The sequence below is a fragment of the Achroia grisella genome, unplaced genomic scaffold, assembly GCF_030625045.1.
Source record: "Achroia grisella isolate CSIRO2021 unplaced genomic scaffold, CSIRO_AGI_Agris_v1 utg511, whole genome shotgun sequence".
Taxonomy (NCBI): Eukaryota; Metazoa; Arthropoda; class Insecta; order Lepidoptera; family Pyralidae; genus Achroia; species Achroia grisella.
Window position 1 is genome coordinate 5,903,783 of NW_026712905.1, and position 16,648 is coordinate 5,920,430.

The 16,648-nt window shown below is 31.1% G+C and overlaps 1 protein-coding gene across 1 annotated transcript in view; it reads right to left on the bottom strand.

Annotated features, from left to right (window-relative positions):
• Positions 1–2,750: 2,750 nt before the first annotated feature.
• The window catches only part of LOC131846496 (klarsicht protein), a 246,427-nt gene continuing 232,529 nt past the window's right edge, over positions 2,751–16,648 (bottom strand). Inside the window, exons 20-25 of the mRNA XM_059195817.1 lie at positions 8,822–9,000; positions 6,900–7,051; positions 5,943–6,147; positions 5,156–5,317; positions 4,689–4,786; positions 2,751–3,842 (exon numbers count right to left, since the gene is read on the bottom strand). Of these exons, the coding sequence (XP_059051800.1) occupies positions 3,599–3,842; positions 4,689–4,786; positions 5,156–5,317; positions 5,943–6,147; positions 6,900–7,051; positions 8,822–9,000 (1,040 nt within the window). The 3' untranslated portion in view covers positions 2,751–3,598. The remainder of the gene's footprint in view (positions 3,843–4,688; positions 4,787–5,155; positions 5,318–5,942; positions 6,148–6,899; positions 7,052–8,821; positions 9,001–16,648) is intronic.

Below are 16,648 nucleotides of genomic sequence, written 5' to 3' on the forward strand. Positions count from 1 at the left end.
CAACTTCACACAAGGACCATAATGGGCCTGCGTGTCAGGAACATATTTATTATATTAAAATACAGTTTTTTGAAAAACGCCATTTCAATGTATACAACGCCATCTAGTAAGCACAGTTCAAACTAAGATAACAGATTACATAAATTTCCTAAACAAGAACTGAAATCGAATAAAGTAATACAGTGGTTCTATTTCATCCACATATTAAGTAATATACGGAAATCTATAACACCCACCAACTGTAGATCTTTATTTTTGGTTTAGTGCCTACTATTCCACCTGAATACAGGAGCTTTGATTGTCCGTACCTAAAACTTAAAATATTTTATACTATATTTACTAAAAGCATATTAAATAACAGTACGAATTGGATACGCGCGATTTTCAGTAAGGTATAGAAATCATAAATATACAGTGAAAAACCACAGACTTAATATTTCCTACATTTATACTGTATAATTTTCAGAGCTGAGAATCTCTGTTGTGTGGTATAAGTATGTGGTTACCCAAAACAATAACCCAGGTACATATAACGATTCTTCAAGGACTCAAAAAAAGCATAAGCCCACTCCTATTCATATTCAACAAAACTGCAATCTAAGGTTTTTTGAATATGAATGGATATATAAGTACCTATATTTGCTTTAGTAAAATCTACATTATAGAAGTAGGTACATAAAATAAAATATTAGGTATAAATAAAAGAAAAATATTTTGTAAATTCAAATTTTATTTCCATTCCAAAAAGCCAACATGCCACTATGCAATCAATTACATTATACTTACGATCTTCGCAAAGAGAAAAATTAAATGCACATTAATAGCATGTCTATATTCTTTCAATTAACTAGTTAAAACTATGTATTAAAATTAAAAGAAATATGACACACTACATAGGCATCAACTGCCTTACATCAAGTTATAGAATGTACTAGATACTTTCGCTGTGGTTATAAAAAAACAGTTCCGAAACATTGGAAACTTAATAATTCTAAAAGAAACTTTAATTAACCACAGGGAAAGCTTATTTACTAAATTATTACATTCATAAATAGAATGCGCCACACACTACAAACATACATTAAGGCAGTTTTAAGTTACTGTGCTTTCACACATTTACTGTATTTGATAGGATTAATAAATTGTGTTCACAATTTAAAATTTTACTTTTTTAAAATAGTGTAATAACATTTTCTCACTTACGCAGTAATTGTAATCCAGTCATTAAATTCATTATTCTAGATTATCGAATGTACCAGAATATTGTCATATGACTATTCAATTACATTTCAAATATTATTTTTACTACTTTACAAAATATTCATTTTAAAGGAGGATCTACGAACAACAAGATTTAAAATTGGTTACTATATAAAATTTAAATCGTCGTAAATTATAAATGTTCGTGGTAAATCAATACAGACTACGAAAGTGCATATATTGATTTATATATTGGGAATGTACTAAATTGCGTGTTTTGCTAATCGATGATGACCCTTCAACATTTTTTAATTAATCTTCTTACAAGTCGGTCAATCTAAAAAGTATAGCATAGTAAATGTATTTTAAACACAACTACTATTAGAATTGATATTTCTAATAATGAAATTTGTCTAAGAAGGTGGTTATTTGAGCAATCGATACAAAAACGATCGATATCTATAACAATATAATTATGTTAGTTGAATTAACTGAACACATTTTTTTAGGTGATATTAAGTCAATATAGTAAAAATTAATATAGAACTTTAATTTTAAGCGTGATCGATCATAAACAAATATTAAATATAGGTACATAGTGGGAACAGATCAGTTTATTATTGGAAAATTAAAAATACAATTTCATATATATATTTAGAATTTGTGGATTCGTGGTATACAATTCAAAATAATAATATTTAAATATTAACATAAATATAATATCAACAAATAACACAATTATAACAATATTACATTCATTTTCAATGATATTTGGATACAGTTTGTAAATACGATTTAATAAAAAATATATAATTATGGTAATAAAAAATATTTTGAATTAAAATCTTATTAATTATTTGGCAAATTCAGTATAAAGACATCAAAGTTACACTAAGTTTTAGGAGTTGTTAGTTAAGTTGGAATACCTTCGCTAATTTATCAGTCTTTGATAGTAATCATAAGGCCACAAAAGTGTATGGAACTATTTGGAAATTCTAGTTTCGATATCAAAATGATATATAGATAGATAGATAGATTTACATACTAATAAGTGACTACTAAGATATTTAGGTCAAAAAGTGGAGCTTCCAAAGTTGTATAATTTCAAAAATATACTTTAAACACTTATATATCATCGGCATAGACGGAGAACTAAATAACTCATATTCATAAAATTGAGATAATCGTAGGTTCTTCGTTTTTTTGTGTCATAATTACTGGAAGACAACTTTAGTCTCGACAATTTTCTCGATGGTGAAGGCATTCTCTATACACGTCGAAGATACATAGATATAAAATGTATAATAATACTAGTAAATTAACTTGATCAGTAATAAATCCGGATTGCATATTCGCTGATTTCATTACGTTTCTGAATTTTATAATGTATGTAGAAAAAACTAATTTAATTAGTTAATTTTGATTATTACAGAATACCTTATTCACATTTTCTACAACCTTTATATACGGCACAATGCATGCAATGCAAATTCAAGCTTCAAATAAAGTATAATAAAATCCCATTTATCAGGTATAGTTGAACTAAAAATATACGAGGTATTATAAGGACATCTCACATACTCAGCGCACTCTCATCTCCTTTACCTATTAAATACTTGTACTAAAATAGGCATGCTACTATTCTACGCGCAAACTTATTGTTTGTCAATGTTAGTACATTAATTAATACTAAATAATGCATACTAACTACTTTGCACTTCATCTGATACAGATGATTAGTTTTTAGAACACTTTTGTTTATTTGAACTTTATTTGCTGTGAGCAATAAGAGGGTATCTAATAATAAAATGCTGATATTAAACCATATTCGATTATGTTTTATTTCATTATAATAGTTTAGTTTTACTAACATATAGTTAAGTCATATTCGTTTCCTCAAGCAGACATTCTCATTAAAATTAAATCAAATCACTTTATTTATTATTATTTTTTATTTCCTTTTTCTACTTATTTTGTAATAAGTTAGTTGTTTCACCTCGTCACCGTCACTTACATGAATTACAGTCGTAACTGGATTTACGTCAATTCAAGGGTTAGTGAAATAATATAATACAATGCCTATGCATTTTCACTCTCATTATCCGTGTATACTAGAAGTATACTTTCATGTAGTCTCCAAAACCGAATAATAAAACATGTTATATAATATTATGAGCTCAGGTAGTCCCATTTCCAAGTCAACCATACGTCAATCATTCATTAAAATCAATAACGCAATTACCATATCGCTCGTAACGTGCTGTTGCGATTTGACAATAATCTTGTTCAGATCTAGGGAGTTTGACTTTTTTGAAGTATTATTCAAAAGTCAACCTTATGAATAGCTATATACATAGCTATTTTCATTTTAAAATACGCGATCTATGTGTAGACGCGTTCAGACTGGTGGTGGTCCTCGGACATAGCGGAGCTGAGGGGTGAGGGTTTGAGCGAGAGAGTTCAAGGCATCGCAACACCTTGGCCTCTCGACCAGCCATGCGGCCAGCAACAACGCTACGAGACATAGTTGTATGGGCAGTGAGGATCGAAGAACACGCCACACCCATCCTCCTCGGGGAGTGTAGTCCGGATCCCCAGCTCCCGTTTTGTTCCCAGACACAGTACTCACTTTGCGGTCCCTGCTGTGAAAATAAAAATGTTAATTATCTTATTTCAAACGTTAATTATATTTCGCATTTATAATAATATTATAAACGCGAAAGTTTGTGAGTATGGATGGATGTTTGTTACTTTTTCACGCAAAAATTACTGAACGGATTTTAATGAAACTTTACAGTAATATAGGTTATACATCAGAATAACACATAAGGCACAACTAGACATTTATAAAATAAAGTGCCATCGCTGTTTGGTCGCTTACCTGCATATTTCGCAATGGATTTTAATAGTTTTCAGCTGTAGATAGAGTGGAAGAGTGGAAGAAGATTTAAGGGGAAGGTTCAAATGTTATAGAACAAGCCGAGACATTTGTAATGCACCCATGCAAAGCCGAGATGGGATGAAGCTGCAAGTTATAATTACTAAATATACATTTACGACCTTTATTACTATACTAGATTTAGTAGCCTAGTAGACTTCGTCAACTATTGGACATCGTGGCGAATGCAATGACTCTGACATTTCATTAGATGGATATTTAACGTGGTACGAACGTATTTAACCTACTCCTGTCAAGACCATTTTTCTTATAATAATTTAATATTTTTCAATAAACTTCAAGAAAGAGGAGGTTCATTTTGACTTTGACTTTATATTTTACATATATGGCAACTTTTTTCTATGTGAACCCATTTTGATAGTTCTATTTTTAGTTGAAAGCTTTTGCTTTTTGTCCCATATGTAATTTAATCAAAATCAGACCTGTAGTTTTTGATTTAATTTTAATAATGTGATGTAAGTCTGTTTTTCGTAGCCCGGTATAGCCTGTTATTATTAAAAGAGTCATTAAAGCAATTAATACAACTTACGTGTCATCGTCAATCTTCAGGTCAGGAATGCTTTGCTCCACCAACGCGCGACAGGATTCTTGCAATATACGAACTTCGTTTTCAGTTTGTTCCATACGCTGAAATGAATATTTTTATTTGTTATTTACTTTTCTTGTTTTTCTCTTTTACAAAAAACAAACAGCATGCCTCTTGGTGATGCGGAACTTACGGAATGAAGTACGGGGATGCACACTTCCTTAATTCTATAAGATAATTAATTAATGTTGGAGACTCCCATAGACAGATAGGCTTGGCAACATTGTTGTTAAATTGTCTTTGTCCATTATTACATTGAGTAATAGAAAAACGTCATTCCTTTGTTCTCAAATATTCCTTGTAATACAGGGAATTAATACACATTTCCCAGTGGCAACGAGGATGAGATGTAGCAACATATATGTATGTAGTCTAGTTCTACTATAATAAAAAAAAAGAAAAAAACTCACCTTAGCAATAGCCTTGTGCGCGGGCGAGTTAGGAGCTAAGGCCGCCTGCAGACGGCGCGCTAACTCACGCAGCGCATTAAGACGACGAGCGCGACCGCCAGCTCCCTCGCTGTCACCGTCCGATATACCGGAATCCGATAACGAATCGCAAGTAGATCCACCCTGTATAATCATTAGAAATATGTTAATGAATATAATATTTTCTCCCACCACCACTGCTTCGATTCATTTCATCCCACCACCGCTGTTCTTATATGCCCCTGATTTTCGATTTAAAAGATTTATGAAATTTATTTCCCATAAGATTTACACAATTCACTTACATGAGATAATTATAAACTGTGAATATATATACAGATACATGTACTGACCCGCGCAACTCCATTTGCGTCATATTTCCCACTTTTATGCTATCTTATTTACTAACCTTTTTCCGCTCTTAATGGTTGTAACATAATGTTGTATAGCCTTTCTCGATAACTGGGTTATTCAACATTAAAAAACTTTTCTAAATCGGTTTAGTAAATCCAGAGAGATTAACAACCTCATAACATACAACTTTATTGTAATAATTTGCCGAACAAGTCTATAACAGAATAGCACAGAGCGTGTACTCACTGCCGCAGCAATTGTAATAGCTTATTATTTGAGACAAATAAATTATTATTCTTACATTAAAATTACCTTCATTATATAAAATTATAGAATTCTATGCGACTAGATAAAATACATTACTAACGACCTAAGGACAAGGACTCAAAATAATAACTAAAAATTCACCACTGACCTTCTTTTTCTCGACGAGCGATGCAGCCAGCTGTCGAATCTGAGCGGCCACTTCAGTCTGGTCTCCGAAAGTGGTGCCGCGGTCGCGCAACGATTCCAATGTCGCCAGGTCGCCTCTTAGAGCACCCTGTAGTTCACGGAACGCGTTGTCCCACTCCGCCCACACGCAAACCGCCTTCTCCAGTGATAGCAACTCGTTTGAGGTGCTGGTGAAATAATATAAAAAATAAATCATATATATAACTCGATTACTCTGAGCGCCGGGGATGGGTGAAGAGATTATTAGTAATATGGATTAATAGCCCCATTGTATATACCAATGTACCATGTCAGGTTGACCTCTAAAAGGTTTCATCAGAGCATTGTAATCTAGAGGTTTACTACGCAAATTTAGACGCGAAAGGTCAACTGTTCAAATCTGGCTGACACCAAAAAACTATACAAATACATGGATTTTAATGAAACTTGCTAAGTAAATATATAAATAATATTTTACCAACCGATTAGAGTCTAGTTTTTATTAATTTGTTGTGCTTCGATTAATATTTAGTGTTTGTTTTTTTTTAATCGCTTTTACATACAAAGAAGTAATAGTGCTAAAGTTGATAGATAAGTATTTTTGTTTGTATCTTAGTATGTACATATAATTTCAATTAAAAGCTGTAAAGGGTAGGGAATTGATAGTAATGTGGATTAATGATAGCATTGAACCATGTAATATTGACCTCCACGTGGTTTTCCCTGAAAACCTTAGTTGAGCTGAACTGAGCTGTTCTTATGCTCATCTCATTATGCTTCATTAGTGCCCCGCCAGCGTAAACCATTAGTGCAGGAGGGAGCATGATTTCATTATTATCCATTATACATATACAAGCAGCATAGAATAGCAGACCATTTAGACCAGTAGTAGTTTATGGGTTTGAATTAATATAAAAAAAGTTTGTAACTTAATACTCACCGTTGATGGGCTTCTTCCCACCGAGCCAAGAGCGCAGATAGTTCTGTAGCCAATCCGCTGTCATCCGACTCCATCTCGCCGAGAGCACGGCGAACGGATACCGTCAACTTTAACATGGACACCTTGCATTCTAGCAGACGCGATAAACGTTCCTATTGGTACAAAAATATATAATAAATACTTAAGCAATTATAATGAACTAAAGATCGAAATTCGACCATGATACAAATTTAAGATTGTACATTATTAAGGTTCTCATCCTATGCGTGTGTATGTCTAATGCATGGTAGTGTGTGGAATGTTTTTTTTTATTATAAATCTATTAGATAATTAAAAAGAAATATTAGCATTCTGCACTCCCCCTCTATATAAACTATAAGAGTGCGCAATTTTATACTCCTCCGTTCGCGCAATATTTGTAAAAGAGGTATAAGTTTTTATATTTTTTTAATATAATGATAACCTAATATAGTTGTAACCCGAGTTAGAGGTTAACTGCCGATGTCGCGGGAGTGAGTTTGTTAGTAAAGAGAGAAAAAAGAGACCACAATGATAGCATGTCTGGTGGACTCTCCATAGCGACCCCCCTGGACTGGCTGGTTAATTTCTGGCTTTACCTTCATCCTATAATTCTCCAATAGTATGCATACTAGTCAATCTTATCCAATAGTAAGGCATTGGGTTTAAAATTTCATATTCTCATTAAAATATAAATCATCCATAAAAATCTTATCCCATCAGGGGGTTTTTCTTTACTTTAATTATCAGACCAAGGTGATCCGTTGGTCTGTCCAGAATATTACTCAAATTATACACTTATGTTTTATAAATACCACATAATTATTTATGTCTTGAACACCTACATCATTACGGCGGTGGAGAAAATCGAGTAACTAAAGTGGTACTGTTAAATATGTATGTACATATACATTAAAAGAATTTAAATGGCATTTATATTCAAGGTTAGTTGGCAAATGAATTTCATTTGTTAATACAATAATATAAAGTGTAATTTAATATAAAATTGAATAATATATAATTTATATAAATAATCGAAGACAATGAATGATTTATTCATTTCAATATAATAACGATTAATAGTATAAGGTGGATATCATGTGTTACAATAGAGGCCCAGCCACCTAATAATGGGTAGGCGTTTCCATTAATAAACTCCAAACTAAACAATTCATACAGATGATTAACTCATCGTAATTGACAGACTAACACGCTATGGCCGAGTTAGTATCGAGCGCAACCGTATATGTTATTAACCTTTAAGATAAATATTGAATTACCTGTACAGTGTGATAAATTACCAGTATGTCCAACGTGCTATAAAATGACTTGTATAACGATGCTGTTAACAAATCTTGTAAGTGCATACTTACGTGTATATTCTGTTTTATTTCAGTTGAATATTTGGTAAATAAACTTGACATTATTTTGATTTAGAAATAAACAGTATAAAAATAATTGTAATATAAAGCTTTTTTGTATATATATTGTGTTTTCTTATTCTTTTGTCTATCTTATAAACGCAGATATATAAAAAGAGTATTTTCCAAATTGGTTTCTGGTTCCTAGAGAAGCTAGATTTTTTTGCGGAAGAACGCTGGTTAAAGAAAAATAGAATCAATCATATCACAATAATAAAAAAAAAATACAATTACTATGATACTACTCTAAAATTACAGACGTATATACAGTATAATCCTAAGCCGTGGTTATGATATGAGGTAGGTTGTCACCTGAACAAAAAAGTTTAAACAACACAGTTATAAATTTGGGAGAAGGTCCTTAGCAAGTTATCTCTTGCTACGCTTCTCTAAAAAGAATCCTTTTCCTTAGGTACTAATGCCATCTATGTACATCCATATCAAACCCGAACTCTTTTAAAGGAATAAGAATATTGTACACGCCTTCAGTTCCTCAATCCTCCTCGTCAACTGCGCCCTGGTATGTGGTTGGGGTGCACAGTCACCAGGCTCGCAGACGTCGTCGAGATTCTCGTGTAGTGCTGCCATCTCGCGGCGCAGGCGTCGAGCGCCGCCGCGTCTTGTAGCAGCTGCTCGCAGTGCTGACCATCTTGTTGATACAGCTGGAAAAGTATCATTACATAAATATATTGACACTTATTTCAATCAAATAGTAAAACTTTCATGGCTGTTTATTCCAGATGGGGTAGTTAGAGGCATTATTAACTGTCGACTTTGTAGTAAACGAAAAACTTGACATGCCCACATTTCGTTTTGTATATCAAATTCAATGTGGCAGGAGGTGAGCTTGCCGCTATGTCACGGACATATGTTTGTTTATTATTGATCTTTCCATTAACGGAGAGTCAGTCAGAAAGATAATTTGACACACAAAGTTCTGTTGGTGTCCATAGATTTGAACTTATGACATTTCGTTCTACGTCAGAGTAGTAATAAATAAATAATAGTAGTCACGACGCTTAGTGGTCATATGTTGATTTGTTATGAAAAAGGCTAAGTTTATTTTCATTCAGACTTCTTATTTACATGGTTAGACATGATCAGTTTCATAATTATATTCGGTTTGGTATATATGTATAACCTTTACGACTAAAGTACAAACCTGGTACATAAAATTATAATGTAATTACTATACATGCGCAACAAGTTTTTATACAAATTACAATTCTAAAAATATTCTGAACGTTTGGCTTTGAACCAACACTACTACTATTACGATAGTCTACTAACTGACATAGTGACCCCTGGGTGCATTGCTTGTCCCACATACGATGATGCCAGGAGCATTAATTGCACATAAACACGGGTATTTTTAACGTTTGTACTATTCTGAGAATGAGGATTATTAAGGTGGATTTAAAAGAACAAAGTACAGAACAATAGTCATAAAACTGATTTAAATAGGTCTGAGTAAAATACCATCGAACTGAGTTGTGCAACTAAAGAATGCTCTTTGACCGTGTGTTAACTCGTTATACTATACAATTTCTTGTATCAATAATCAGCCTTTAACAACTTCAAAAACATTAAATATAAGAAACCTTAAAAGCCCAGTAATAGATTGTCACAGTTAAGAAAAATAATAAAAATATGAAAGAGCGGTGTGTAACGTAAACCAATTTAAACAAAAATCATAAAAGTGTCTAAAGATAGCAAGCATGTTGACACTTTAAAAGCTCTTAAAGCGTTTCTCCTATAAATAACGATGGTTTCGTAACCCGCTACATAAATGAAGGTTTATTTACGATTACATCAGTTCCATAATTATGGGGTTTTAAACCCTAAAATTAGATGTGTTTATAGCATGTAAAATACATAAAATATAATAATAACGAGCAGTCTGATCTATTTCTACTAAATTTGATATAACAAAAATGTTTTTAAATAACACGGAAGCAACAGGAACGAAACAATTTTTTACTTTTTTCATACATTTCTATTATTAGCATATTTATAACTTCAATTAAATACTTTGAAAGGAAAGCGAAAGCTAAACATTGTCAGTAGATAATTATTGCATTACGTCATACCAACAAATTAGATGACAGTGCAAAAGATAATCGAGTAAAAGATAACGATGTAAGAACAAAAATTGCCTTACAATTTCTTAGTCAATGTTCAGTAAATATAGTATCTAATGAAACTTAAAAGAAAGTAAATATAATCTAACAAGAAACACGGCAATTTCATGTAATGGAAACGGAAATTGATTACAGCTACGCTATTGAAGATATAGAGTATACGGCTAAAGCCACAGAACATTAATGGATAAGTGATACGTAAATAAGACGGAAGAGATCTAGTTATTAAGATTAATTTCTACCATGAACATAATTTTCATATTAATAATACGGATTTAGATTTTAAAAGGATAATATGGAAGCAATAAATAGGTACGAAAATAAGAAATTAATTTCTAAATGAAATTGTATACACATTATGTAGAAAGGACAGAAGTGTTATGTACTTATTTATACAATAGTTATTCAAATATAATATAGACTTTCTTTTCTTTTTTAAGTTAAATCTTACAATTTGAATTAAACTATTTTATATTGCACTTAAAATTATTAAGATAGCAAAAACTGTTAGGTTTAATAAGATTTTCTTGAGTATTTTAATTACAATTGTATTAAAAAAATTAATTATTCAAGACTACAACGATTTTGATATTTTTTTAACTGCAAATATAAACATACTCAGCGTCAATGTGCGTATAGAAGAAAAAAGAAAACATGTCACCAGACCATATAGTTTCAAGACATCACCTGCTAGGGAGAAAGTATGCCTAAAATAGCGTCCTAAATGTCACTGGGTCCATGAACTTGTGGCTGATGGTTTACAGTATGTTCCTGATTTACTTAGTGTCAACGTACCGTAACGTTTAGCTAATGTCTGGACTAGCTTTGTACTAATTTTAGATTATAATTGTTAGGAATAGCTCTATTACAGTCTAGACATCTGGTCTCGAACTCGATGGCACATAATGATGATGCTAAATATATGCCCTAAATATATGAAGAAATTCTAATAGACCTTATTAGAATTTCTTCATTTATTCATTTATTTATTGCTATTACATGTTGTAACAAAATTGGTCTTAATTTACTAAAAGTATAGAATCAAACATGAACCCTGAAAGGGCACAGCAATCACATTAATAAATCTTATATAAACTACATAATTAAATTTTTACATTATATATATGTATCGTCGATTAGTATAAAAAATAAAAAAAAATAAAAAATCATCACTAAATTAAAACAAACAGGCACAAACACAACTAACTTTTTTCCTTGAAAAATTCCTGTAGTGCATAATAACTCTTTGCGATTAAATATTTTTTAGAATCATCCTCACCTTTTAAGTTAATTGGTATTTTATTGTAAATTTTTATTGAAATTGCGTAAGGGCCAGAATGGAATAACTGTAGCTTCGAGAATGGTCTTGCTAATCTACATTGCGGTCGCAATGCCTCAGGGCGGGTATATTGTGGAAATAGGTGCATATTACATTTAACAAAATGACACGCTTCTAATATGTACATTGACGGTAAAGTTAAAATTTTATATTTAATAAAGTATGGTTTGCAAGTTTCCCTGTTATCTATGTTAGCAATTATTCTGAGACATCGTTTTTGCAATTTAAAAAGGTCAATCACGTTTGTACTATTACCCCACATCAATATGCCGTACTGGAGCAAAGAGTGGGCATATGCATAATAGGCGCACATGGCTGTCTTGGTATCAGAAGATATCTTTAGTTGGTGTAGTGCATAAGTGAATCTAGACAGCTTGGTAGCCACACTCTGCACATGCGCTTTCCAATTAATATTCGAATCTACATTTACACCTAATAGCGAATATTTCTCTACGCAATCTATTTTAATATTATTGAAAGAGTAGTTAATTTGCAGCGGGTTCTTTTGGAATGGACTGAAAACCATTAATTTAGTTTTATTAAAATTTTCTTTTAAATTATGTGAGTGTAACCAGCTCATTATTTTTAACATACTACCATCCAGTGTACTTTGTAGGTTTAGGTTATTTTTACAGGAAACAACAACAGAAACGTCATCTTCATATATTTACGGCATATATTTAGCATACTTTTATTCTGGTAATTCTTTTATTATATTTATTAAATAAAACATAAAAATAGATGTTTCGATTAATTCATATGATCTTTATGGGATTCAGAACAATTTTGATTCCAGAAAAATGCTAAGATCTCGATTTGAAAAGTAGAAAAGACAAAATATTTCATTTCTGACAGAAGATAATTTTCAACTAATGTAATATCTCAAAATACCTGACACTGGTAGTCTAATAATATATAATATACATTTGATATTTGTTTTCTAAATCAAGAATCAAATAATTACTTAAATAAAAACTTTAAGCGAGCGATTCGCGTTCGCTCAATAACGGAAAAGCAACCAATTTGCCAACCGCGAGAGTCGTCAGTCAAACCCAACGAGCCATTACTGCTTCCTATTGCTGTGCTATTTGCGAGACTAAATGTAAGGACAAGTTTCTATTTGGACTTTTACTGCTGTTCTAACTTTATATTTTGTATTAAATTATGACTACTGCAGCAGAATAAAAGGAGTAAAAGAGCTATTGTATAGAGTATATCCTCCTCAATAAATTTGTAGAATGATATGTTATAAAATAATCCAGATTTTGTGATGAGATAAATTTAAAGTAAAAATATTAAAAAAACATAAATGTACTGAGGCTATAGGACAATATAAACACTTGTAAAATGAATGATTATATCAGCTGTGGGATGTCTACGGATTTACATCGCCCAAATTAGTGATATCCTGAAGCGGCCGAATTTGGAGTGTATGGAAACGATGACTATGTATGACGAGGGATGAATGAACAAGATGAATGTATATACATAGTAAGTACAGACTATGGATATATCACTTGATATTAGTCATTGTGAGTCTTTATTGTGATCTTTATCTATACCAAGAAGTCCAAATCCATAGTTGTTATTATATATGTAATAAAAAGGTAAAATAACCAGTATTTTTTAATATAAGAAGAATAAGTACTGAGTTATTAAGTGTTATAACGCTATCAAGAAGTTATGATGGGCAGTAGACATACTCTTATCTATAAATAACCGCTACAAACCATCAGATGTTCGGTAAAAGTTAAAAAGGAGAAAGACAACAGAGTGTTCAAATAGAGTATTCCTTTAGAATGTTTAAAATTATCTACTTTAACACCTTTATAGTGTATATTATTTAATTAAATTATAAACAATTATATATTTGATGCAATCTATTTTCAAACATGATTTTAGTGTGCAGATACATTTGCAGATAAGTTTATCTTTACTGTACCACACAGACATCTGAGCTAAATCCTTTTGATGTTATGTTACGATGCAATAAAACAAACTTCCTAAGTAAAATAAGGTATACTAGCAGCTGCATTTACACTGCTATTTCCTACACTTAGCACTTGTATTACTTATTAAGTGCATTTGAGGAGGTTTTATCCTCTATTAGTTTAGCATCATTACTGGCATCTAGTATTTCCTGCATTTTATCGAGTTATGTACACGACGTTTTTACGATATTCAAATATCTAAATTTAGTTTGCCTTACAAGTATCATATTGGTTTTCATACAAAGAAACAATATAGCTACACAAATACACCCACTTGCTATTTTCAAGGTCGAATTAGTTTTACATAAATTGTAAAACATGTTTTTATATATATAACACCACTTTTCAAGTTTTTTAGTTTTTTGAAGGATACTTCTGAAATATTCTGGAAATTAATACATTAGTGTGCTACGTTGCCACTAGATTCGGAAATAAAATGGAAAGCATATGTAATAATAATACACATTAGAAATTGCCTCTATCCTGATTTATTGTTGGGAGTGCAATTGTGTAATCAGATTTTGTATTTCTGCTATACTAAACTACACAGTGTTCGTGGTATTGGTCATTTCGATGGTGGTCCATCATATATACGAAGATTGTAAATTTCCAATAGCTAATTAGCTTCGATGCCATATCATAACATTACGTATATAATAGATATTAAGTACGTGAATCTAAAATTAATGTTATGTAAATTTGTCAAACCTAGATGTTTTATCGTGTGACCATGGCCAATAGTAAAATGTGATAACACGTAATTCTTGGCTTTCGAATACAAACGTTTCTCGTCCATATGTGGTATGACTGGTCGTTACAACACGCCGCGGATTCTCAAAGGTGGGTGAAAGCAAACAAATTATACGTTCATTGCGACTGTCGCATAAAACATCGTTAAATTTGTTTCAGCGTCTCCTTTTACTTAAACGTTTTTAACATTATACTTTATAGTAAAGCTACAAACTTATTTGTTAACGTAAATTCGCTTAAATATTTTACTTCAGAAAAAAGTACTGAACTTCTATTAATTAGGTACTTTCATATATCGGTAATGTTATTTGTTGTCAAAATCTATTAATAATACAATTTATTTCGCATATCTAAATATTTAATTAACACAGAACATGATTGGATTTTTACTAATGGTTTAGATTTTTTAAAATCCTTTTTCCAATACGCTTTTTGTTACTAATTTAATTCCTTACAAAATTAATTATATAAATAATAAGATAATAAAACGGCATCCACTATTTACCGTACATAACTGCAGTTTAGATTATAATATCAAGTAATGTATAATAATCAACCTAACTTCATAATCTGACTACTTTGACATAAATAATATGTTCAGTAAAAAACTCACCGATAGCAATCATCAGTTAAACTAGACAGAAAAGTAAAACTAGACTAGACTACCTCACGATACCTGAGTAAGGCGGAACGTAGTTGCAATCCATTACGGATCTGTCAACTCGATCATGCGCAGGAGTCGACGAGGCGGCAAGGTCAAAATTGCAAGGCGTTTGCACCACTAGACCGTAAACTATATTCTTCGTTGGCAATATAAAATCAATTCTAATGAGAGTATTCAAAATATATTTTTAATTGAAAACTGAATTATTAACACACGTTGAAAATTTGTAACAAATAAGTGAATTTTTGGATATACCAATCATATGGTATGCAACATTTTCGTTAATTTTGATCTAATTTCCATCATACTCTGTAAATAATTAATGTTATGAAACTTTAATTACTTAATTTCAATATTTATTAATATCGATATAGAATAGAATTTATTATATCTATAAAAAAAAAAATTTACTTCCATGTGGTCTTGTACCAGTTTTGCTAATATTCAAGTACATTTTTGTAGTAGAAAAATGTATTTATTACTATTTATATACGCAAATATACATTTATCTTAAAGCATAGAAAAGGTGGCATTTGAAAGTAATTATCTATATGATTAATTGCAAATAGTAGATGACGATGTAAACTTATAAACAACTGAAATAAAACAAAGGAAAAGAGATCTTGCTAATAAAATAGACCGTTGTGTCTACACGCACATCGAGACAAACCATTGCACGAAGTTCATTGTGACGTATACAAGGTGACCTCAATGACGGTTATTGAGTTTTGTGTCCATTATGATAATGTAACAAAATCACAGAAAACAAATCAACAACTTAACAATTGTTGAAAAAGTATTTACTGCGAAAATGAAGTAATTAACGCTATACTTTATTATTATAACCTACTAGCTAACAAGCGGCCCGCTACGAACGGGTGCAATAACTCTATGAATCTCTATTATTTATTTAATCAAAACAATAAATGTTAATATAAAGAAAATTAGAATTTAAGGGTGAAAGAAATTTTAAAGTCTCCTTTGAAATATTAAAACTCCTCATTGCTTTTTATAATTTAGATTCAGACAAAGAAACTATAAAGATCTTATTTCATAGTCTCTGATATATTAGCAAAACATATCTATTATAATTATGAACATGTATAGTTTTACCTACTAATATGTCAAGATCCATAAAAGTATACTTGTTTGCTGAAGGCTATCAAGTCGTGACCTCAAAGTCAATATAATTATTATATGGATCTGTATCGAGATGTGAAACTTCTCGACCTTGTACACAAAAGCAATTATTGTGAATTATAAAGTTACTGCAAAATAAACAGTATCTAGAATAAATAGGTATTCAATGAAATAGTATAAATGAAGCATTCAATTATACGAGTATTTAAATAATAGAAATCGATGTTAATTAAATTCTTATTGCCACGTCTATATTTAATTGTATTCATAATTATCTATTTATAA